Source organism: Callorhinus ursinus, unplaced genomic scaffold (genome assembly GCF_003265705.2).
Source record: "Callorhinus ursinus isolate GAN/ISIS: 27379988/994484 unplaced genomic scaffold, GSC_fseal_2.0 scaffold4, whole genome shotgun sequence".
Lineage (NCBI taxonomy): Eukaryota > Metazoa > Chordata > Mammalia > Carnivora > Otariidae > Callorhinus > Callorhinus ursinus.
In genome coordinates, this window is record NW_027397066.1 from 55,353,134 (window position 1) to 55,379,202 (window position 26,069).

Consider the following 26,069-nt stretch of genomic DNA (forward strand, 5'->3'; position numbering starts at 1 on the left):
CTGCTTGTGTTCCCTCTCTCACTGTGTCTCTGTCATATAAAGAAATAAAATCTTTAAAAAAAAAGATTCGTTTTGTCAATTTTTATATTTTGAGTAATAGTCTTTTAACATTCATATGTTACAAATATTTTTATTAGTCTATTGTAATTACCTTTTCTATTTTAAGGATCCTTTCCAAGCGCAGTAACATGTATGCTTTATCATTCATTTCATTAGTTTCTGCTCAGTACTGCTCATTTCATCCTCTCCTATTCTGAGATCTTTATATTGGCTGAGTTATTTTTGGTATAACTACTTCTAATAATTTCCTCAAAAATGTAAATGAATGGAAATATTTGAATCATTAAATATTCCCCAAATATTTTACTTTGATCTTATTACATGAATAGTATTTTGGCAAGGGCTAAGATTCTTAGGGCACAAATATTTATTTTTCTAAAAAACTTCAAACATTATAGTTTCCAGTGCTACAGATGAAGAGTCCAAAAGTAGTCTGATTTTCCTCCTTTTGAAATCAAAGCAACCAATTTATTCTGACAAAACATAAACTTTTCTCTTCAAATTTTGAAATCTTTCCAGTGTGAGACTTTGTTTCCTAAATCCTGCCTTAAATTCACTGGCATATTTCATCTGAAATTTCAATTCATTTTCAACACAGCAAAATATTTTTTAAATAATTTTTTGATTATTGATTTTGTTTTCCCATTTCTTTATGCCTCTGTGAATCCTTTATTGTTCCTTACAGAGTGCTCTTCTCCATCTCTCCAGTACCTTATCTTGTCACTTATATTTTTCTTTTTTTTTTTCTTTGGTATTTTTATTTATAAGATAGTTCTTTCATTTAACCTTTAAGAAACTTGATTTTCATGAATGTCTATTTCTGTTCTGCTGTTGAATTTTTAAATTTGGAAACTATGATTTTTTTAATTGTTCTTTGTCACATTTCTAAGAATTTTTTCTTTACATTTTAAAATCTCTTGTTTTGTTTTTCTCTCCATCAAGTCTGTTTAAGTAGGATTTTCTTGTTCTGTGGGTTCTTTCAATGTTACTTAAGGAAGACCTTCTTGTTGGTGTATTTTCATGTGGTCTTCCTGCTTGAAGAAACTAAATCTCCAAAAGTGTTCCTTCATGACAACTTACTTATGCTGGCTACATAATGCCATTTTCTTGTAGCACTCTCAATAATCACTGGCTAACTGGTTCCAAAAATATTTTGCTCTATTTTAGTTTTGGACTCCAAGTACTACTACATGTATTTCTTCTGTTCTACACTTCCTACAGATCTGTTTTTCTAGTCTCAAAATATTATTAGTTTATTTGTTTGCTTGTTTTAAAATTTTACAGTTTTGATTTTATCTTAGTTCTATTCCTTATAGATTTTTATGACTATGTTATACTTCATAGCTAAGTGCATGAGCTATCTGATTGAGTGTTTAATTGCTTAGTCTCTCCATTTGTAAAATGGAGCTAATAATGGGCCAATTTAAAAGTTTTTTTTTTTAAGATTAAATGAAATGATACAAGGTCAGTCCAGTGCTTGGCATATAGAAAGTAATCCATACTAGTTATTATTGTTACACTTAGGATTTTAATAAGCATATCCTAGAGACTCCAGTTACTAAACACTTCATGATAGCTCATTCTAATCACCCCCCTTGTTTATTCATTCAGCTTTGTTGTTTCTCTCACCCTTCATCTTGTTTTGCAAAATCCCGACCCTGATTAAATTTAACATTTCACCTACTTTGTGCCCAAACAAGACTAGAGAAAAAACACACTACCGTGGGCACTGGTCCTATTTTAAAATTTAAGGCCATGGCCGTGTCCCTAGTTATCTTCCTCTATTTCCCTACCTGCCACTCTCCTACTCTTCTGGAAAACCATTTCACATCTCTTTTGCTGTTTTCTTCTGCTCTACTCTCCATTTTATTTTTGAAGACCCCACTCCTCATATTCCTTTTTGTTAAAATGTTTTAACTCATGTCATTCAGAGTATGGTGGGGAAGGTGCATTAAGCAATATATTTAATCAACTTTGGACATGTGGCAAATATATTTACACAGTGCACAGTGATTAAGACATATAGAATCGTTTTAGAGCAAGTCTACCCAGGTTCAACTTTGCGAGGGCTTCATGGTGATGTAAAACAATTGTACACATTGGGGCTGTTTGTCAACACTTTAAGTAAGACTTCTTATCCATTAGGGACACAAAATACCTTTAACACACCAGTTTACTGAAGATTCTCAGGGGACTGTTGAGGAGAACTTATTTTTGCAGTCCTTAGTTAGATCTCAAGCCCCATGCCCTTGAAAAAACTCCAGAGTACTGGAGAGAATTAGTTAAAATAAAATCATTATAAGAGTGAAAATTTACATCATACGCCCTGTAACAACAATGGAATGCATGCTTCTCCTCACTGCTTTCAATGTAGATAAGGAGAAAGCACTTTCTTTTTTCAAGTGAACATTGTTCTGAAAAGTAACTAGCCCAACAGATCAGCAAACTTCCAAGGTATGAAGATGCCGTCCTTCGTTTTTCTTCTTTAATCAAGGGGGCACTGTATTTTATCACTAAGCTTTTATTTCTCAAATTTAGCTTTAGCATTTTCCAAGAAGTATATGATTTAGGATGACACAAAAATAAGTCTTTCAACAATTTTATAAAAACAAGTCACCAATGGCAACAAAAATTTTGAAAGCCTCAAGTATTCAGCCTTCAGGATTCTGACTCAGATAAAGGACTCCCACAGAGCTCAGAGGCATCTGGAACCAGACCTAAACTGGCTGGTTTAACCTGAATATCACTGTTTCTCCGGTTTTGTGCTGTAGCCTTCTGAAAAGTTTCTATCTATAGATGAATTCTAGTTAAATTGTACTATTTTAAACAGAGAAATTTTAAGTGGTAAATTTGTTTTGCTGTCTATTTCAGTATAAGTGACCATGTATGAATCAATTGTAGCCAGAAAATTCATTTGTAAATCACATATTTAGAACATATTTTTCTGGTCTTACCTGTCTTATAGTTCTCACCCAACCTAAACAAAACGCTTTTTCCTAGGAATGATTAACTTCATGAAATATTGTATGTGACAAACGACTCCATATGTTTTAATCACTGTGCAACAATAACTCTCTGGAATGTGTGCTCAGAGTTCTAACTTGGAAGTGCCAAGCAGGGTAGATGTCCCTGCTGGTGACTGTACACCCCGTACCTTTTATTCAGACAAAAAAAAACACAGGCTGAAATATACTAACATTTCCATCTCTACTGACTCATATGTCAGGAAAATAAATTAATACACCAGTGTGACGACAAATTAGGAAAGAAGAGCCCTTTTATAAATTACTATTTCTGATTTTTTACCAAATAAAAAAACAGCCTGGAACTGGCCCACTGCTAACATTTGTGAGGCCAGAACAAGAGCACAAATGGGATCCCTGGCCCACAGCCCCACCTAGCTACATTTACCACCCCAAAGGCCTCATATAAAGGTATCTGGACCAACTAAGCCCCAAGTTCAAGCTCTGTCCACACCCCTCCTTCTTAGCAAAATGCCACCACTTGACCATCTTTTAAGCCTAGGGGTGTACCTGCCTGCAGCAGAGGTCTGCCCTGGGGAGGACTGACCTGGGAAGAACTTTTATAGATCTGAGAGTAAGCAAGGACTATATGGGCAGGGAATTCCAGTGTTCAAGACCCCTAAGACATGGTCTAGAAGGAGGAACAAATTCCTTGGCTCCCCAGACTCCTTGCTGCATAGAGAAAGGTGCAGCCAGAAAAAGGCCAAGAGTATGGCTCTCTAAAGCTTGTAGGCAGGTAATGGCCAACTGGTGTTCTTTACCTCCCCTTGAGTATGGGTAAGCTTGTGACTACTTTAACCAAAAAAAAAGACATTGGAAATGACACTGTTTAACTTTTTTTTAAAGATTATTTATTTATTTATTTGACAGAGAAGGGGGGGAGGGAGTACACAAGCAGGGGAATCAGGAGAAGGAGGAGCATGCTCCCCATTGAGCAGGGAGACCGAAGCGGGGCTGGATCCCAGGACCCTGGGATCATGACCTGAGCCGAAGGCAGACACTTAACTAACTGACCCAGCCAGGCACCCGACACTATTTAACTTTGGATGCCAAACCATAAAATGATATGTAACTGTTACCTTATTTACCAGAATACTTGCTCTTAGAGCCCTTCACTATCATGTAAGTAGTCAAACTACAATGAGGCTGCCATTCTGTGAGGAAGCCCAAGCCACAAGGAAAGAACATGTAGCTCCCTGGTTTCCCTTACACGTTGAATGTAGTCTTCAAGTCAACACAACCTAGGCTCCCAACCTGAGGTTAAAAATGTCCCAAGGAAAATTTGGCACCCAGGCACTTGAGATTTGAGTCTTCCTGGTTGAATGCCCTAACATCACAGAGCAGAAAGAAGCCATTCTCTCTTCATTTTGTCTGGATCCCTGATCCACAGCAACTTTGAGGATCATATAGTCCTATTTTCCACCAGTACATTCTTTAATAGTTTGTTACATAAAAATAGGTAATAGACAACAATTGCCTCAGTGTGTGTGTGTTCTGCATATGTATGAATATATGTCAACCATTACAATAAGTAATTCAGCTATTTATAACTAGATTGTAGAGTCAAATGTATGTGTTGGGAGATGGAAGGGACAGGAGTGGACCCTAGCACTAACATTGTGACAGAAAGGAAATTTGAAAAGGAAAGAAGAAACCTTCTTCCATTTTAGAATTTTTACATACAGCCCTTATTCATCTGTATCATCACTTTGTACATCATTTCACATGGTATTTGATTATCAAGACAAAAAGAGAAAATATGCATGAATTCACTTTGAAAATCATTCATACCTCTATAGTGTTGTATTATATTTTCACTTCAGAATCTTGCCATATTGGCATTCAGAATCCAAGAGTTCTTTTGTCTCTAATAAGTAAGTCATGAAACATAAAGTTTGACACTTTTTTATTTTAGGGGTTTCACTTACTCTTCAGAGGATTCATGTGGGAGTTTTAAAAGTTGGCTGCTATACCACTGTTTTTTGGCAGTCACATCACAAAGTATCTCATTATTACTTATGTCAGAATATTCTCACTATCTGAGAAATTTCACTGGAGAAATGCTTTCAACCAAACACACCTTGGTAGTTGAATGGGGCAGATTCAACAGAGCTACAAAACAAGCTCTTGCCTAAGGCAGTTCAGAAATGCCTTCCAGTTCTAGGCATGCCTGTGTTTGTCCTCTCTCTTTTCTTTTTCTTTTTCTTTTTTGCTTTCTTTCTTCTTCTTCTTTTTTTTGGGGGGGGTTGTAATGTGTTCTTAAGTGTACGTTTATACCAGATTAATCACATTTAATTTTGTTTTCCATGGTATACTTGTGACAGATGGATTTGATAAGAATTATGAGGCATTGCTCTTTGCATGTTCTTTAAAATTCATTTTCTTTCCTAGCTTTTTTCAGAATGAATCATCTGGCCACAATTTTCTGTTAAGGATTTTGGAATTCTGACATATAAAATTTAAAAGTTGAAAACACAATTCCATCCATTACAATCCATTAAGAATTTACTGATGCAGGACACTATATGAAAACTTTGATAATATATTATTTTCAAATGTGGTTCTTCCTTCACAGTATAAATTAGTAGCATGGAGATTAATATTCCTTTTAATACTCATTTTCTCCATGGGAATCTACTGGCTCTGTGTGTGTGCAAGTGTGTACTTTCCATTCTGCCATGTTTGTTTTAGGCATATTATCTCATCTTTGCTTTTAGAAAAATTATGTTGCTTTCAGAACTAAATGTGTTTTTGCCAAGCCAGTGTCTAAAGATAGTAATATATTCACTCTCTGAAATGAAATTCCCTCGGAGAATGAGTTCACTAATGAGAAGAGTATCTAAAATTATTTGAGTCCTACTATGTGTGAATCACAGTTCTAAGAGCTTGACATGTTTACGAATTTTATCCTCATCTCAACACCATGAGTAAGAACTACACTTACGCTCATTTTTACAGAGGAGGAAACTGAGGCAGAGGGATTAAGTCACCTGACCAACATCATCCTGCCAATAAGTGGCATGGCCATGATTTGAACATAGGCACTTAACTCCAAAGTTTACAGCCTTAACAATTCTAACATACTATTTCATTGAATAATTTCAATAAAGTACTACCAATAATATTAGCAATAACATTCCTTATATGCCTTTTATGTACTATGCATAAGATTTTATGCATTACATATGAAGTTTTGTATATATCATTATTATTTTATTTTATTCTCAAAATAATGTTGTGACATATTTTTTAGTGATGGTGAAATGGAATCAGACATACTAACTGGCCAAGGTTATGCAGCTAGTAATTGGAGCATCCAAATGTTGATCTAAGATTTTTCTTCAGAAAAATCTAAAGGCTAAAATCATTTTACGTTTGTACTTTGCTGTTTTCTGTTGTTTTATAATTGTGTGTTTCATGATAACAGGGAGGACTTTGGACAGTTAAATAAAATAATAGTTTTCAGCTTCAAATAAAAGATTAAATCTGATACCACATTGTGCAAATAGAAAATATTGCTTTGAAGCAAAAATCTAGATGAGACATTTGTAGACAAGCAAAAAGCCAAAATGATTTTTGGGGATTAGGCAAGTCACATAAATGTGTAAAGCAACAAGAGGGAGTAAGGGGGCTTGTGTTGAAATGGAGAGTATATGTTATAGCTATAGATATTCAAATTCCTCAAAAAGCAAAGATCAAAGAAACAAAACCCAGGCACTAATAACAACACCAAGAATTCTGCTGGCCAAACAAAATACTTCAAAAGTAAAATTCCAGACATGAAATTCTAGTTTTCCACTTCATTGCAAACAATAATCAACATCTCATTTTAAAAAGTGAATTATTATATTGAGGATCCAAAAACAAGTAGATGAAAAGACTTTTTTATACATAAAAGTATATAAATTTTATATATAAATTTTTCAGTGTAGTGAGAGGAACACTGATTTGTTTAAAGTAACTTCATATCTCCTACGAACTAGGGAGGGTCTGCTGCTTTCCATGATATTCAAAACTGGTAACCATTTTGATTCAAGTGAGAATTACCACAATGAAACCTATAAGTATAGATTATGCCCATCTTAGGCCACAAACATAGGGGTAAAGAAAGGATTATACACACATTATGAAAACACTATCTCTTCTGTTTTCATTTCATCCACTTTGCAAGAATTTTAGTTACCTTTAAATTCCTCCAGGATTTTTCTGGGAATTGTCAGGGGATGTCTCTGGTCTAGTCCCAGGCTCCTGTTGTAGTTTCTGATTTCTTCTCTTTCATCTCAGCTCATGGAGACATAGCTCCTCTGATGCCAAGTGTACCTTGTAATCATTTACAGTGCCCATGCAAAGGCCATGACTCCTGAAATTATCAGTAATTGCCAGTCTCCATATTCAGTATGCTGATGGGTGAAACCAAGAAGAAGTTTCTTCTTCTGACCTTGTGGTGTGAAATTCTGAATGACAGGGATACAGGGAAATCCAATGACAGTTCCCATGCAGCACAAAGAATTACTTCACCCCTCATACTCTGGCCTACAGTCTATGAAACAAAGTTTGGGCTTAGACTCGCTTTTGCTATTGAGTAAGCATATTTAAATCTTTGATGCCACTACAAACATAACTATGCAACTTGCAGGTAAGTTTAAACTCACCATATGTATAACCATGTATCAGAGGTTCATTATAGTAGAAAGATTTTTTTGGGGGGGGCGAGGGTATTTGCCAGTGTCATCTTTTCTTAAAACCTCTACCAGTAAAACCCAGGAGATAAAGTTTCCAACTCATACGTTATAAGCCAACCCATTTATGACCCTTATCAACAAAAATTTGAAAATATATTTTCCTCAATGTTTAACAAAACAACAACAACAATGAGACAATTGTCTTATATTCTAGAATCAACAAAATATATCAATAGTACCCATAATCACTTTTCCATTTATATTTGTAAAAAAGTCTACAGTGTACATAAATATATTCAACAAGCCTTAGTGAATGCTTAGCTTGTGATTTTACTGTGCTAGGAACTGGGGAAAAAATAGAAATAGATAAGATATACTGTCATTTATAGATAATTAAAACAAATTACTTATGTATCAATGCATAATCCAGAGTGGTAAGAAATACAAGAGGTTAAAAAATGTGCTCTGTTTTTCAACAGCAAAGGATAACATAATAAACACACTATACATACATGTATATAGAAACTTTTATACTTAAGACTGTGACTTTCCTTTATACTTCTTCTATCTTTCCAGAAATGTGTATGTGTATAGTATGTGATATAAAAAAGATAGGGTTGTTAAATCAATGGGGGAAGGGTGATCTGATTGATGAAGTGGTATTGACAGAACTATTTAGCTAGTTCATTGCTCTGAAAAATCACATGCACTAGAAATGTGGTTAAAAGTTCCATATAGGGAAAAAAGCAGAAAAGGATGTTGGGACCATTGTTTAGTAGTTGTACCTGGCATAATTGGGAAAAATAATACAATTATGGAAACCAGATATTAAGATCTCTAAACAGACCCCAATATAGAGAATCTCTGTTCCCCACCTACATTCTGAGAAAGGACATAAAAGGTAAAGGTAGAAGGTAAAATAACCTCATTATTGATTGAAACCAAGTCAGTGGATTCAATTTTATGTTTGTCAGACAAATGGGCTTGTTAATACTGGCCTTGAAATTAGGCAGACTTAGTTGCAGGTAATTCTGAACTGGGGTAGGTCTATAGGTCTATATGGGGGAAAGGGAGGTAGTCTATACCTGGAGGAGCAGAGCAGAATATCTTAGTGGCCAGAACTGCTGTCAGAAGGTAAAAAGAGTACAGCTGAACAGAACCTGCCCAGTTATTTTCCCCAAGTTTACTAATTAGATATATGACTTAACTTCAGTTTTAGAATTAGTAAAGTACAAGAAAGAGGCTTTGAGTTAACCATCAGAATTCGTTCCACAGAAAGAAAACACAAAGAAGAGGGAACACTTCCTACTAACACTCTTTCAATATTTGCTCTTTTTTCCTTTGGCTTAATCATTAAACTCTGATTTACTAGGGATAAGGTCATTCCTCTTGAATGAGATTAGCAGTTTAATCAGGATTATCCCGGTGCCTCCTTTGCAAGGCCACTCCTCTAATACCAGTCTAGTCTCTGAACTGCTGGTGGGAAGTTAGATTTTTACCTTTAGAAACCTATGAAATTACCCAAACAGCACATTAATTAAGTCAGTTGAAAAGCCATTCTATAATTTACCTCATATTCTATTTTTCAACCAAATTAGTCCAGCCCTACTGATTATCATCAGGTTGTCAGAGATTCCGTAATGAAATTAAACGATATAATTAGGATAAAATGCAAAAAAAAAAAATCCTAAAAAATGCTAACAGCATAAAGGTGTCCCAAATTTGACTATACTCTCATTTCTTTTGTCAAATTCTTAAAGGAATTTAAAGGCTGAACATTAAGTTCCATTGCAACTAACTACCAAAGAAACTAACTACCAAAATAAAATTTTCTTGCCTTTCTGATAGACGTCCATAAGCCAAAGCCCAAATTTCTCTCAATTTGTAATTCTCAAGAGTCACAGCTAGATGGATTCTTAGTAATTTCATAGATCCTGGGGTTCTTTCAGCAGTTGTAACCTAAATTTTGTCATTAGAATGGACCTGGTTTCTTCAGGGTCTCAGAAGATCTAAGGCAAGTTTCTGATGTGCATTACATTTAGAAGTTCAAAGAGTTAGTAGCACACAAAATAATATCATAATCCCATCGCTGCCTATACTACATTTAGAAAAGAAACTATTCACTAAAGCAACTATTCCAGGTAAACGTGGGCTTCTGAACCACAATATTTAGTATTCATCAAGACCATAGCAGAAATTCAATGGTATTAAGGAAAGAAGAAATTATTCCTTGTTTTAACCTTTCCAGGGTGCCAATTACTTTACGTTAGTTACCCAGATACCATGGGAATTTTTCAGGATTCTTCAGAGAAACAAAAACCAATGTGTGTGTGTGTGTGTGTGTGTGTGTGTGTGTGTATTTATTTATATTCATACATATACACACATACACACGTATATCCCTATATATCCAGATATGTGGAAGGGGGGTACGAGTGACTGTGGGTATGTGGATATGTAAAGAGGTTTTTTTTTAAGCTAATTTATTTATTTTCTAGTAATCTCTGCACCCGATGTGGAGCTCAAACCCATGACCCCGAGATCAAGAGTCACACTCTCTTCTGACTGAGTCATCCACGCACCCTGAAAGAAATTTATTTTAAGAAATTTATTCACATGATTTTGGGGGCCAGATATTCCAAAATCCATAGGTTGGCAGACTAAAAATTATGCAAGAGTTGATGTTACGGTCCTGAGTCTGAAATCTGTAGGTGTCAGGTTGAATGCTAGGGTAAGGTGTCTATGTACAGTGTTGAGGCAGACTTCTTTTTTAGGGGGAACCTGGGTGGCTCAGTGGGTTAAGCATCTGACTCTTGATTTTGGCTCAGGTCATGATCTCAGGGTAATGAGATGGAGCCCTGCATTGGGCTCCATGCTGAGCAGAGAGCCTGCTTAAGTCTCTCTCTCACTCTCCCTCTGCCCCTCCCATTCCCCCTCTATCACTTTCAAAAAAAAATTCATTTTTTGGGAAACCTAGTTTTTTGTTCTTAATGTTTTCAACTGTTTGAAAAGGCCCACCCACATTTGTGAAGATAATCTCCTTTACTTCAAGTCAACTGATTAGAAACATTAATCACATCACAAAATAACTTCACAGCACCATTTAGACTAGTGTTTGCCCAAACAACTGGGCAACATAGTCTAGCCAAATTGACACATAAAATTAACCATCACACCATTCCCTGTAAACTTAAGCTGTGAACAATTTCCCAGAAAGATGTTGGTTTTCACACAAGATTAGAGAGAGGTGAGTACATGCGGGGACCCATCTAAGCTTCCCCTTGTTAAATAAGTCAATAGCCGACTTCAAATCATGTCATGGGAAGAGAGTAGCCTTGAGTTTGTGTTCAGCACCAGATGGTCCAAAGTTAGCTTTTCTACCGTTCCTGTGTCCATGAGCACCGAATAAAATCTGAGTTAGTGGTTCTACCATTGTCTAGATCCTGCTGGAACCTGATTTTTAGAATATCTGCTTTCTAGAATCTGATTTCTATAATAACAAGGAGCTCAATTGCTTTGCAGTTAAGAAGCAGCCAATGCTGTTCTGCCAGTACTAATGACTAAAAAGCCTAAAGGGATTTTTCTGTATAAGACGTTTGTCTCAGCTGTTACAGTTGAGGGAAAGCAGGGCTTGCTAAAAGACCTCAGGGCCATACTTTGTTAAGACCCTATCTTTGGTGTTCTTATGTATCTGTGCCGACAACTAAGTCTTTGACTCTCCTAAAACAAAGCAGAAATTTCTTCTGGCATCTGCAAACTGTCTTGCAGACCTCCGTGCATTCTCTGAGGCCATTCATTTTGGCTGCCTTTGGCTTGGGTCCTCTTCTGGCTCTTACCAAGACTGTTCTCATGGACTATACCACTGTTGCCCAAGACCTGTTCAAAAAGAACCACTCACCTAAGGTTAAATCATACGTAAGCTGCAGTTACCTCTAAAGCCACTGTACCATAGATTGATACAAAGCTTCTCACCAAGGCTGCAGCAGTCAAAACTGGCCCAAAACAATCCTTATTAAAGCACCAAGGTCACAAATCTCTCCCTTTATACCAGAGATTAAGGAACAGAAATAAATGCCTTTTTCATTCCAAAAGCCTCTCCTCATGTGTGCTTTATCTACAGTTTTGTTATTTCATTTTTCAACATTCTCAGTCCAGCACAATGGGTCCTTTACAGAACAACTAAGACTACTCTTCTTGGCTCAGCTTCTGTACAATATTAAGAAATAAAACAAATGATTAAGACGAAGCTAAATTATTGTCATTATTATTGACAGAGGCCAAGCTGGAAAAATATGACTTTAGGTCTTAGCCAAAGAGAACTACTAAACCACAGAGTTAGACAGAATTTATCTCTTAAGAAAGAGTACAGGCTCACTCCCAGGAGAAGAGAGTAGCAAGGAGCAAAACATGCCAGCCATTCTCTCAAATTTATCAGTTAGATAAGACACTTCACCTCTCCAGGAGCAGAGTGAGTAAAGGAGAAAAGAGCAACTCAAAATTAAAACAACCAAGCTCCCTTCACTTTGAGGAAATCTCAGAAGTGTCCTCACTATCACTGGGCAATGCTTATCCGTTCACTCACCTGCCCCAGCAGCTAATTTTTTATCATTTTGAGATTTTGTCCAGCCCTAAAGATGGCATGGCTCAGCCTGAGAGGGTGTTTCCTGGTGCTTAGCTGGAAAGCATGAGAAACACTATTGTCCTGGGAATCACAGAGTTGGGAGGAGTTTGGCAGTTCAAATATTTCTTGGTTCCTATCCTGCTAAATCCTTGGAAGGATACTTTTTGAACCTATAATCTAATTCTAACTGCATAGTTAAAGAAAAATAGGTTTTTTGAAGAAAAGTATCTGAAGAACAGGCTATGGTTAATGAGCTCTATTGGAATAAAATAAAGGGTCAAATATGTCTTCAGGGACCATCTGGCAAAAGAGTTCTCATAGACCTGAGGCATAAAGTATAAGAACTATATGACATTCCTCAAATTATTTTGTTGTTGTTGTTATTCTTGTGAGCCCATTAGATTAATTATCAATTAAAAGGGGCACAGACAAATTGGGTCTAAGATAGCGATTTGAGAAGTTGCAAATAATAGTAACAAAAATAATGTGAGAAAATGTTGGATACAGTCTGTAGCCAGTTACTGGCGGCAGATTATGAGGTATAAAATAGATGGTGACAATTTTAAAAATCTCTTATTAGATTTCTTTCAAGAAGAATTATTTACTTTGGAGATGCTATTTCTACATCTTCCGACTTTCCTCTAATTCTGAGCCCTGAGACTGATTATGAACTATTATTACAAAAGAAAGAAATAGTAAGTGAGAAAAGAGAGTCATGAATTTACTATGGGTGAGGTAGATAGAGGTTTGTTTAGTACATAAGTTGTTTTCCTCTTCTGTATGCAGTCTCCAAATTTTCTTTGGAATAGAAGTCATGTTTTCACTGTGCAAGTGTTAGTTAAGAAAATAACTTCAGGCCTCAAATGCTCTCAATATATTCTCTGTTATATCAGTTAAGGAAATAATTATTGCCACACATATTTGGCAGATAAAAACATATTCGTAAGTTGTCATGTGCATGAGCATCTGAATCTGTGCTTACATATTTTAGTTATTTTCTTACATAGTATTTCAGAGCTGAAAATTTATGCATCTGAACCTCTATAGACCTTAATTTTTAGCCATGGTTGGCCTATATTCTTGCTGGATGAAATTATTTTATAAATAACAAAATAGATAAGCCTGGAAATTGGTAGGTATACTTAGAACTCTTTTTGTGGTATGTCTTAAACCTATGCATATCATATCTAGTAATTTAATTCTTAGGTTGAATTCAAGGAAAATGCACCAAAAATATGTATACCAAAAATATGAACAAGAACGTTCACAGCAGTAGTATGCATAAAAAATAAACTGGAAACTCTTCCAATATACAGATAAATACTTGTATATTCCCACAATAAAATATGTATAGTAATGAAAATGAAAATGAAGAAAAAAACCTAATAGTACAAGCAACACGGATAAATCACCATTAATAGTGTTGAGGGAAAAGGTCAGAAAACCAAAGAATCCATCTGTATAATTCCAATAACATAAATTTCAAAAAGAAAACCTAACCTATGGTGTTGGAAATCAGGATTGCGATTTTCATTGTGGGGATTATCGACTGCAAAGGAGTACAATGGAGGGGAAGGCTCTGATATGCTGATATTCTGTTTTTTGAGATATGGATCTGGTTCCCCAGATGTGTTCATTTGGGCATATTTATCAGGATACTTAAGTTTTGTACATTCTTCTGAGTGTATGTTATGCTTCACAAAATGTAAAACTGTGTTGACAATTGAAAATTCACATATTGCCATAGAACTTCTGTAACACTGAACGCTACCTTCACCAGTAGGCTGCATTGAATTTTACTTTATATCTGTTTACTTTGTTATGTATTCCTGCCTTTTTCTGGTGTACTTTCCTTGTGTTTTGGCTTTGTTGTAGAAGTCCAGTGTGCTTCAAGCATAAGACCTCGAAATATATTAATAAGAACAATTCAGGCAAAAAAATGCGAGTAGTTTTCACATATACCAATCCATTTAGAAATTTAGCTTTTATTCAATGGAAGGAATAATACGCAGGAAATAAGCAAAAATGTTAATGAAATGGAATTTGCACCAATAGTTTAAGCTAGTGAATAGGTCAGACATTGAGCAAACTGTGCTGGAAAAGTTACTAATTTCTTTTATTTTGAAACATAGTACACATTTGGCTATAGGCTTAGGGTAGAGCTGTATAATTCACTAAACTTCCTCCTTTCAAATTATATTAAATCACCAGTTTTAAGTTTTATTTACTTATTTTTTTGCATTTCCAAATATGAATTCAGTCAGTACTCTTACATCTATCTATCACCTATGTATCATCTAGCTATCTATCTATCATCTATTTATCATCCTATCTACCTATCCATCATCTATCCATCTGGTAGTTACTTGGAAAACAAGAATAGCTCATCTTCATCACTTGGAAATAACAATAGGTAATATAGCCATTGAATTAACTTTTGTGTTTATATAAAATGCATAACCTGAGGTCACTGTCCAGGCTACATTAGAATCTCTAAGGAGCAGCACAAGAATTTTACTTTCTTTACAAATGCTTTCAATATGCTCAAGAATTTTGGTAGTCCTGTTAACAGGACTAGAGGAAGAGAGGAGATATAGGGGATACAAGTTGCAAGGAAATATTTGTCCTTTCTCTTCCTTTCCCTCCCCTACTCAAATTTGCATGAGAAGTTTCTCAACAAGATTTATGACAGCTTGTTCTCTTCTCCCCTGAATAGGAGAGAACAGGACAGTCAGTCCTCATTTTATGAAGAGGCTGCATTACAAAAACTATCTTATTAGTCATGTATTTGGACTCCACGCAGTGTACCAGAAACATTCCTTTCTAATTAGTGAGTTTTTAAATAAACACTCAAAACATACATTAATTTAGATGAGCTTGAACTGTGCCATCTTTTTTTTTTTTAAAGACACATTTATTCGGCGTCATGATCAGACTATTACATTTAGCAATCAACAGCATGGGTGCAAAAAAAAAAAATCTACATTAAAACCCTCTGTTGGAATGCTTTCCACTTTCCACGGAACAGAAACTAAAATAACCTGTTATACAATTAGTCACAAATACAGTCCTCGACTTTTTTGCCCATGCACATGAGTATTGCCTAAAACATGTCTTCTTTGTAGCAGCTAGGCCCTGCCACCACTGTGCTTGTCTGAGTTCACAAATCTGTTGTAACCTGTAGCTTCCCTGTCACTTCTCTGGCTCTCCTCTCCTGCTAAGCTTTGTTTCCTGGCAGTAATTAAAACCTTCTGCCACTGCCGTAGCTACTGCTGCTGCTGGAACCACCATAGCCACCTTGGTTTCGTGGTTTGGCAAAGTATTGGCCTCCACTACCATAAGGGCCAGAGCTTCTGCCTCCAAATTTCCTCCTTTCATGGGTCCAAAATTTGAAGACTGATTGTTGTAATTGCCAAAATCATTATAGCTTCCGCCACCTCCAAAGTTGCTTCCATCATTACCAAATCCATTATAGCCATCCCCACTGCCACCGTATCCACCACCACCTCGACTGCCACCAAAGCCACCTTGACCACTGAAGTTCCCTCCACAACCAAAGCTGTCATTCCCACCAAAACCACCTCCACGACCACCACCAAAGTTTCCAGAACCACTTCGACCTCTTTGGCTGGATGAAGCACTAGCAGTCTCTTGCTTAGATAGGGCTTTCCTTACTTCACAGTGTGGCCATTCACAGCATGGTATTTTTGAAGGACAATCTTGTCTACAGAGTCGTGGTCATCAAATGGTGCAAAAGCAAAACCTCTCTTTTTGCTACTGCCTCGGTCAGTCATGATCTCGATCACTTCAATTTTCCCATACTGTTCAAAATAATCTCTTATGTGCCATCTTTTAAAAATGATAAACAAATGCCAATAATACCATAGCTTATAAGAGAAAGGCATTCACAAATCTAATCTTTCACAAGTTTGCAGGCAGTGTACCTGCAACAGTGGGTCTGTGAAAGTGGACAGAGCTTAGAACGTTTACATTGTCAGCTTGGGCATCTTTACATGAATATGTTTATGATAGTATTTTGAGAGTTAACCTAATATCTGAAGGAGATTATTTATATATAATTCTATATATTGTCAGAATAGTTAAGAATGACATTTTGGAGTAAAACAGACTTAGATTGAATCTTAATATAAAATTTCAGTTTTCTCACTTTATCTTCTTCCAGTTTTATTAAGCAATAATTGACGTACATTCCTGCGTAAGTTTAAGGCATACAGCATGCTGGCTTGATTTATACATTATGTAAATGAGTCTGGTGGGTCCAGTTAAGATCCATATTCTCATATACATACATTACAAAGAAAAGAAGAAAGGAAAATTTAAAAACAGAAAGGGAAAAAATTCTCCTCTGATGAGAATTCTTAGGCTGCACTTTCCTAACAACTTTCCTATTTATCATAAGCAGTGTTAGCTGTAGTCACCGTGTTGCACATTACATCTCTAGCACTTAGTTATAAGATAACCAGAAGTTTGTACCTTTGAGCTCCTTCCCATAATTCCCTCTCCCACCACTCTCTGCCTCTGGTAACCACAAGTCTCATCTCTTTTACTATGAATTTGTTTGTTTGTTTTTCCTTAGATTCCTCATATAAGTGAGATCATACAGTATTTGTCTTTCTCTGTCTGACTTATTTCACTTAGCATAATGCCTTCAAGGTCCATCCATGTTGCAAAAGGTAGGATTTCCTTATATTTTATGGCTAAATAGTATTCCATGATATCTATCTATCTATCTATCTATCTATCTATCTATCTATCATCTCTCTATATATATATCACATTTTCTTTATGCAGTCATCTGTTGATGGATACCTAGGTTTTTTCCATGTCCTGCCTATTGTAAATATTGTAAAAAAATCTTTACTTTATATGTATATATATACTATAACTTCTTTATCCATTCATCTAGCAATGGACCCTTAGGTTGTTCCCACATTTTGCGTATTGTAAATAATGCTGCTTAGAATGTGGGGTACAGACATCTTAACAAGTTAGTGTTTTTGTTACCTTTGGATATATTACCAGAAGTGGAATTGCTGGATCATACAGTAGTTCTATTTTTAATTTTTTGAGGATTTTCCATACTGTTTTCCTCATAGTGGCTATACCAATTTACAATCCCAACAACAGTGCACAAAGTTTCCCTTTTCTCCACATCTACACCAGCATTTGTTATCTCTTGTCTTATTGATGATGGCCATGCTACCAGACATGATGTGATATCTCATTCTTATTTTAATTTCCATTTCCTTAATGACTAGTGATGTTGAGTATATTTTCATGTACGTATTGGCCTTTTGTATACCTTTTTTGGAGAAATGCCTATTCAGGTGCTTTGCCAATTTGTTATTTGGATTATTTGTTTGTTTGTTGTTGTTGTTGTTCTGCTGTTGAGTTGTATGAGTTCTTTATATGTTTTGGATATTAATCCTTTACCAGATATATGGTTTGCAAATATTTTTTCCTATTCTGTACATTGTCTGTTCACTTTATTGATTTTTTGTTGTTGTTGTGCAGAAGCTTCTTAGTTTGATGTGTTCCCACTTATTTATTTTTATTTTGTTGCTTGTGCTTTAGGTGTCATCTCCAAAAAATCATTACCAAGACCAATGGTAAGGAGCTTTGTTCCTATGTTTTCTTCTAAGAGTTTCATGATTTCAGGCCTTACATTTAAGATTCAATTCACTTCAAGTTAATTTTGTGAGTGGTGTAAAATATGGGTCTGGTTTCATTCTTTTACATGTGAATATCTATTTATCCCAGCACCACTTGTTGAAAAGACTATCTTTTCTCCAGTGAATATATACTTGGTTCCTTTGTCAAATATTAGTTGATCATATATGCTTGGGTTTATTTCTGGGCTTGCAATTCTGTTCCATTGGTCTATTTGTCTGTTTCTATGCCAGTATCATACTGTTTTGATGACTATTGCTTTATAGTATAGCTTGAAATTAAGAAGAGTGATATCTCCTGCTTTGTTCTTCTTTCTCAGGGTTGCTTTGGCTGTTTGGGATTTCTTTGTCATTCCATATAAATCTTGTGAGTGCTTTTTTCTACTTCCATAAAAAATACCATTGGAATATTGATAGGGATTGCATTGACTCTATAGATGGCTTTTGGTATTATTTACATTTTAACAAAATTAATTCTTGAAATCCAGGAACATGGGATGCCTTTCCATTAATTTGTGTCCTCTTTGATTTTTTTTATCAATATATTATGGTTTTCAGCATAGAAATTTTTCATCCTTCTTAGAAATTAAGACAAAGCATTATTGTAATTATTGGTAAGAAAATTCTTTCAACATCAGGTGGACTTCAACTCTTTGCTTTCAACAAATAACAAGGAAGGAAGGCCTATGATATGAGAGTTGTCATCCAATGAATTGTTAACATTTTTGATTCTTTTGATGATTTTTGGTATTTGATTTTTGTCACGTGAATCAGAACCAATGAGGATACAGACATACACGACATACATACATGTATATATATGTGTGTTTTATACACTTATATGTGTGTATATATATATGTGTGTGTGTGTGTGTGTGTGTGTGTGTGTACCAAGAGATTTATTGCAAAGAGTTGGTTTGTATGATTGTAGGGCCTAGGTAGGCAAGTCTGAAATCTGTAAGGCAGACCTTGAGACTGGAAAGTCTAAGGCAGGAGCTGATGATATTGCATTCCTTAAATGGAATTTCTGAATTTCTTCTTCTTCAGGGATATCTCAGTTCTACTCTTAAAGCCTTCCAACTGATTGGATCAAGCCCACACAGATTATCAATGATAAGTTCCTTTATATAGTCAACTAATGGTAGATATTAACCATATCTATAAAATGTCTATACAGCAACACCTATATTCAAGTTTGGTGAAATCGCTGGGTAGCGTAGCCTAGACAAGTTGATATATAAAACTGACGATCAAGTATACCAACCTCAATGAATTAATATATAAATATAGTATTGTGTTAAAAAGGAGTCTGAGGCTATAATTTAATCCAGCATGGAAAAGTGCCTTGATCTATTAGTGCAATATATATATATGCTATGTTTATTTAATTTGTGTCATTTATTTATTTTTTTAATTAGGCGCTTATTTTTTTTCCATGCAAAAGGGTGCTTTTATTTTTATTTTATTTTATTTATTTATTTTTTATTATGTTATGTTAGTCACCATATAGTATATCATTAGTTTTTGATGTAGTGTGAAGACCCAGATGCAGGGAAAAGAAGGACCACATGCACCCCAATGTTCATAGCAGCAATGTCCTCAATAGCCAAACTGTGGAAAGAGCCAAGATGCCCTTCAACAGACGAATGGATAAAGAAGATGTGGTCCATATAATTTGTGTCATTTAATGTGTATTGAAAGTGATTGTTAATTTTCAAAGAAGAGGTTTACAAATAAACTTTATTAGATGAGTTTAAGTGACTTTAAATGTCATCATTCATAACATGGAGCCAACTATCTACGAAGCTTGCACCAAGCATTATAGAAGCACTAAAAGGTAAAAACCAGTCCTTATCTTCAATGAACATAGCTTAATTTGTTGATAGTTAGGTAGCTCCAAAGAAATAATGGTGCTTTAGGATAATACCACTTTAGTTAGTAACTGTCAGATAAACTATCCAGGGGACAAATACCAGAAGACTCGGATGGAAGGAGACATTTCTTTGTGAGAGGGTGGTAAGAGAACTCTTCATTGAAGTGAAATTAGAACTGGACTTTCAATCTAGGGAAGTAGAAATATGGCATTCTAGGTGTTTGTGGGAATGAGGTTGGAAGGAAAAAGGCCTGATATAAGCACAAGTGCTGGTACAGGAAACACAAAGAACATTCAGGCACTGATGAAAACAGTTTGATTATGGAAACAGGAGGCAAATATAGCCATAAAGTTTTAGAATATGGAGGAAACACAAACCAATTACATTATTTTACAGGTGAAAAACTAAAATCTTATTTGCTTGGTTTTCTAAAGTTTAAGCATTTCACAAAAGGAAAATCCGGGATTAAAATGTTTTTCCCTTGGGAGTTTCTGTGGCTCTTTTCCTTTTATCAATAATGGTACCTACTCTGAACAAGTGCTAGTACTTGTTTCAAATGCCATGATGTGAAACAATTTTTTAAGAAACATTTTGGCTTCCTGGAAAACAGTTTTTGAATTAATTAGTGAGGGGCCATGGATGTGGGAGTAATCTCATTTCCAGATATTTGCTATTACTATCCTTACAGTATTGCTTTGGTAAGAGAAAAATAGAATGAGATTATTCTAATTTTTTTATTTGAAAATTATACAGATGATTGTTTAATAGGAAAAATAACGATAAATCATTATTTTAGGAAAATTAATTTAGTGGCAGTTTTTGAAATGATTTTAAAGGATATCATGTACTTCTGAAACTGGAATTCTAGTAGGAGTGCTACCATGAGTTGATGAGAGTGAATGGGATGTTGGCACTTGGATCAGAGGCAACAACCTGTTAGATAGATATAGGCAAATCTAAATTCTATTTGTTTCCTCACTCTGTTTCCAGTGCTTAGAAAAATACCTGGGGCATAGTTGAAGCTTACTCAAATTTTTTGAATAAAGTCCAGTTACAGAAACTATTTCTACAATGGAAAACTAGGGAAAATAGAAATTATCCTATCCTGCTACTGAAGGCAGTTAGTGCAACCAATCTATTACCCAGAATAAAAACTAGTTCAGAAAGGCTTTTTTTTTTCAAAAATAAACCATATAATCAGAAGTATATATCACATTAACTTATTAATCAAGATAATAAAGCAAATAGATCCATGATTGGCTTTACTTCCTTGTTGTCAAGAGTATTCTAGAAAACAATGAATTGTGGATCACTACATCAAAAACTAATGATGTATTGTATGGTGACTAACATAACATAACAAAAAAATAAAATTAAAAAAAACGAACTAGTTCACAATACCCTTAGGTATTCAAGATTAACTACTACTAAACATATTTCTAAGGAACATACAAACAAATTTCATACTCTGAAATAACTTATAATATATATTATAATAAACCTATCAAAACAACTATCTCTAAAATCATATATATATTTCACTCCCAGGAGGTTTGCAGTTGGCATTAGATCAATCCCCCTGATGGGACTAGGGAAGAGAGAAGATACATGCTTGATGTGTAATTCCAGCAGCAGATTCACCTGTGAAGGCAAAATACTGTCAACCAAATTATCGTAGCTCTCTCAGTTATGGCTCAGGGTTCTATCATGTATCAGAACTCTTCTCCAGAACAAGTAAGATGCAGGGAACTTGAACCAAGCTTGGGTTTGGGAGCTTGGCACTTGCTGATAGTATCTGCAGGCAAAAGATCTTGCTGCACGTGGAATATAGATAACTACATCTAAGGCAAGGCTGGAGTTGAGAAACAAATGTTCCAAGGAAGCATTTATAAAAGAGCCCAAATTGATAGGCATATGTGTGGGATGGTACATAGAAGGGATATGGGGTCTGGAGGACATAATGGAGATTTAACCCAGACATTCCCCCTCAGGTACCAGTCTGGGAAATTCCACCAAAAAAAATTCACAAAATGAAGTAACTGAAGTTCCTGAATGGAGACCAGCCAAGGGCAATAGGTGATTCTCAAAATTTTGGAAGAGCCTGTTGAGATCAGGAAGGACTCTCCACAGGAAGCAAGTAGCAGTCTCAGTCCAGGCTCTCAGAGCAGAGCTACAGTTCCCATGGGAGAACCTTAGGGAGACCAATGTAAGTAGACCTTTCACCTATGGAGACCCAGAAATTAGATGCTCAGCAATTAAAAATTTGGATGCTTAGAAATTAGGTATAGGAACAACCTTCCAAGATCTGAACCCCATCATCTGGGACATGAGTTGTGTTATCCAAATAGTGGCACTGCAAGAAGATGAGCTATGACTCAGGGAACAACTTGAGACCCAGAAGACAGCAATGGAACAGAGTGTCCTGGGTCAAATTTTCAGCAAAGGGAATGGGGGCAGAGCTAAGAAATGTAGTGTCAGCATGCAAACAGCACTTCTTAGACCATGTTAATAGGGAGGAGGGAAACTTCATTCTAAGCCATAACACACAGAGGTTGAATAAGATAAGTACTTTCTCTGTTGTCCGTACTAGGCTAGGAAAAGGCAGGAATATCCTACAAAAACAAAACAATTGGCCCTAAATTTAGGGAATTTGGAAGCTGAGTCAGGAGCAAAAGTGAGACCTGATTGATGACATGCACACAAATCTGTTTTAAAAGCACATTTTCTCCTTTATAAATCCATTTGACTGCCCAAGTCGGGTCATAACTGCCCCCATTTTAACACATTACAACTCTGTTCTTCAGATTGGTCACATAGACTCAATCTCTGTGCGGAACTGAAGCTCGGTTCCAGACATTTCCTTCTTGTAAATGACATCAAATTTCTCATTTTGGGCCACTGTGAAGTAATTCTTCCAGTCACCTGCTATCCCTAAAAATAAATAGGAAAACATATTAAGGAATAATGTATTTCCATTATGAAGGAAATCTAATGAATACCAAAAGAAAAGGTTCAAAGAGTTAAAGAAAAACTTTCCTTGTATTTGAATACTTTAAAATGCCATTTCTCCTTTACTGGTCATTCCTGCCATCTAGAAAGATGGTTTAGAGCTAAATAGAACCTGACTTTTTTTTTTAATATAGTTGACATACAATATTAAATTTGTTTCCATTGTACAACATAGTGGTTCAACACTTATATCCATTAAGAAATGATCACCATGATAAGTGGAGTTGTCATCTGTTATTACAATATTATTGACTACATTCCTTATGTTGTGCTCTGTATCCTCGTGACTTATCTATTTTATAACGAGAAGTTTGTTCCTCTTAATTTCCTTCACTTATTTTGCCTATTCCTCCACCCCCTCCCCTCTAGCAACCATCAGTTTGTTCTTTGTATTTATGAGTCTGTTTCTGTTTTGTTTTGTTTTATTTATTTATTTTTTAGATTCCACATATAAGTGAAATTGTATATTTGTCTTTCTCTGACTTGTTTCACTTAACATAGAAACTTCTAGATCCATCCATGTTGTTGCAAGCGGCAAGATTTTGTTTTATTATTATTATTTTTTATGGCAAGTAGTATACACTTGTATGTATATACCACATCTTCTTTACCCATTCATCTATTGATGGTCACTTGGGTTGCTTCCATATTTTGCCTATTGTAAATAATGCTGCAGTGAACATTTGGGGTACATATATCTTTTTGAATTAGTGTTTTCATTTTGTTACCCAGTAGTGGATTGCTGGATTATACAGTAGTTCTATTTTTAATTTTTTGAGGAACTTCAATATTATTTTCCACAATGGCTGCACCAACCCAACTTACATCCCACCAACAGTGCACAAGTGTTTCCTTTTCTCCACACCATCGTCAACACTTGTAATTTCTTGTTTTTTTGATACTAGCCATTCTGATAGCTGTGAAGTTATATCTCACTATGGTTTTGACTGACTTTTAAAGATACATTCTGAGAAAGGTTAATTTTCCTGTCTCAATTTACAGACCATACAATAGTTTCCTGAAAGAGATTCTTTTAGTGTTTCTGTTTGTCATGGGTCATAGGGTTACTACTGAACACTCAATTAATGGTCAGGGCAGATTTTATTTCATGAATTCGTTTGGGAAACTGTAGAAATAACTGGTCATCAACACAACCAATCCATGAACTAAAAAGTTGATAAGTATCATTTCCTATGAATTTATTAATGAAGATGGTATGATACTTGAAGGATACCATTTTCCCTGAGTTCACTAGACTTATACTGTATTTGCATTTTAGATGAGAAGAATAGCGGTTAAAGTCAAATGTATAACATTCTTGAACCATCTGTACAAAAGCAAGACTTTTGGGAACAAATTTGAATTTAACTTCTTATACTTGGATGCTGATAAATATTTATCTGAAAAATAAATTCTTAATAAACTGTAAATGTGCTTGGAGATAAACATTTGCTTTGTTATTTTATGCAATATTAAATATGTCCTATTGAATTGCAAGCCACATTAATCCATGATGGCTTGATGAAGATTTCAAATCCTTTTAATGAAAAACATCCCCATAAACAATGTTGTTTCCCTGGTTATTATATTTTGCTCTGTATTTACCAAATGGTAAGGGCTCTTTGTAATGTGATAGTAGCGTATATTTGGAATAGCTCATCTGTAAAGATTTCATTAAAAACAAAAAGCACTAATTAAATAATAAAAAGTCATATATAAAGTGTTTTAATGATTTTCTATTTTGAGTATTAATTATATAATATACACAAGCACACTTGCTTCACAAGAGTAAGGGAAGTATAAGAATTTTTTTGATGAAGTAAATGCTGACCAAAGCCCAGATTTTTCTGTTTTGTTGCAATTTGGTATATGTGCTGCCAAAGCGAGCACCATTTTCTTGCAATTTGGGACACAAGTATAAACACTGGACATTATCTGTCCTCTTCCTACTTTTACTTTTGTGTGATTAAATTATGACATTGATTTAAATTACATAGACTGGGGGCCTGGGAAAAGATGGTGGAGGATAGGGCACCCTATTCCAACCAGTCCCCAGAATTGAGCTGGATATCTACCAGACCACTCTGAACACCCACAAAATCAGCCTGAGATGTAAGAAGATAGATCTGGATCTCTACAAACAGAATATCGCAGGTGGTTGGTTTTGAGGTATGAAGCAGGGAGCCGTGATTCGGCAGGCAGATTTTGGAAGATAAATGGCAGGGGGAGGGAACCTGGCCATGGGGATCCTACACCGCCAGTGAGCAATAGCCTCCCGAGCTGGGGACCGGGCACAGATTCGCAGACCAGTAGCAGTGGGGAAAGGACTTTAGGGCAGCCCCCCAGACTGAAACCTGGAGTGGGGCTTTGCATGCAAACTTGGGGTGGCTGGTGGTTCTAGAAGCAGAAAGGGCAGAGACATACCCCAATCTGGAGGTGAGGACTGGGAGTGCTGCAGAGGGGCGCACAACCCAGGATGCTGCAGTTTATAGCAGCACAGACAGAAATGGAGATAGTGGAGCCTGGAGAGCTCACTGAAGCACAGACTGTGATCTCTCTGCTCTGAGGCAGAGGGTTGGAAACGGTCTCTTCTACTCTGGTTCTTGGAAGAGACTCAGAAAACCACCAGGAAAAGCCACCAGAGAACAAATGCCCCCAAAAACCTGTTTTTACTGAGCCCATCCCCCACCACAGGGGGCAGGGCAACTCTGCCCAAACAGAGTTGCCTGAGTAACAGTAAGGCAGGCCCCTCCCCCAGAAGACAGGCTGGGAAAACAAGAGGCCAGCAACCCTAAGGTCCCTAGAAAACAGGTGCATCTTGCTTGGGTTATGGTCAATAATTTGGACTCTATACACTCCCTCAATCACCCCTCAACAGAATGACTAGGAGGAGGAACCCCTAAAGTAGGAAAGACTCAGAGACTATGACTTATGCCACAGATTTACAAATGGATTCAGATATAACCAAGATGTCGGAGATGGAATTCAGGCTAGCAATTATTAAACAATAGCTAGAATGATGAAATCAATTAATGGCAACATAGAGTCTCTAAGGGCAGAAATGAAGGCTGAATTGGCAGAACTTAAAAATGCTATCCATGAGATCCAAT

The 26,069-nt window shown here is 35.9% G+C and overlaps 1 protein-coding gene and 1 long non-coding RNA gene across 2 annotated transcripts in view; one reads left to right on the forward strand and one right to left on the reverse strand.

Annotated features, from left to right (window-relative positions):
- LOC141372613 (uncharacterized) overlaps window positions 1-19,638 on the forward strand; it is a 69,180-nt gene extending 49,542 nt beyond the window's left edge. Inside the window, exons 2-4 of the long non-coding RNA XR_012377935.1 lie at window positions 17,982-18,016; window positions 18,397-18,443; window positions 19,598-19,638. This is a non-coding gene — a long non-coding RNA (uncharacterized lncRNA). The remainder of the gene's footprint in view (window positions 1-17,981; window positions 18,017-18,396; window positions 18,444-19,597) is intronic.
- A 3,020-nt stretch (window positions 19,639-22,658) lies between these two features.
- LOC112835901 (sulfotransferase 1B1) overlaps window positions 22,659-26,069 on the reverse strand; it is a 32,459-nt gene continuing 29,048 nt past the window's right edge. Inside the window, exon 8 of the mRNA XM_025887547.2 lies at window positions 22,659-22,881. Within this exon, the coding sequence (XP_025743332.1) occupies window positions 22,760-22,881 (122 nt within the window). The 3' untranslated portion in view covers window positions 22,659-22,759. The remainder of the gene's footprint in view (window positions 22,882-26,069) is intronic.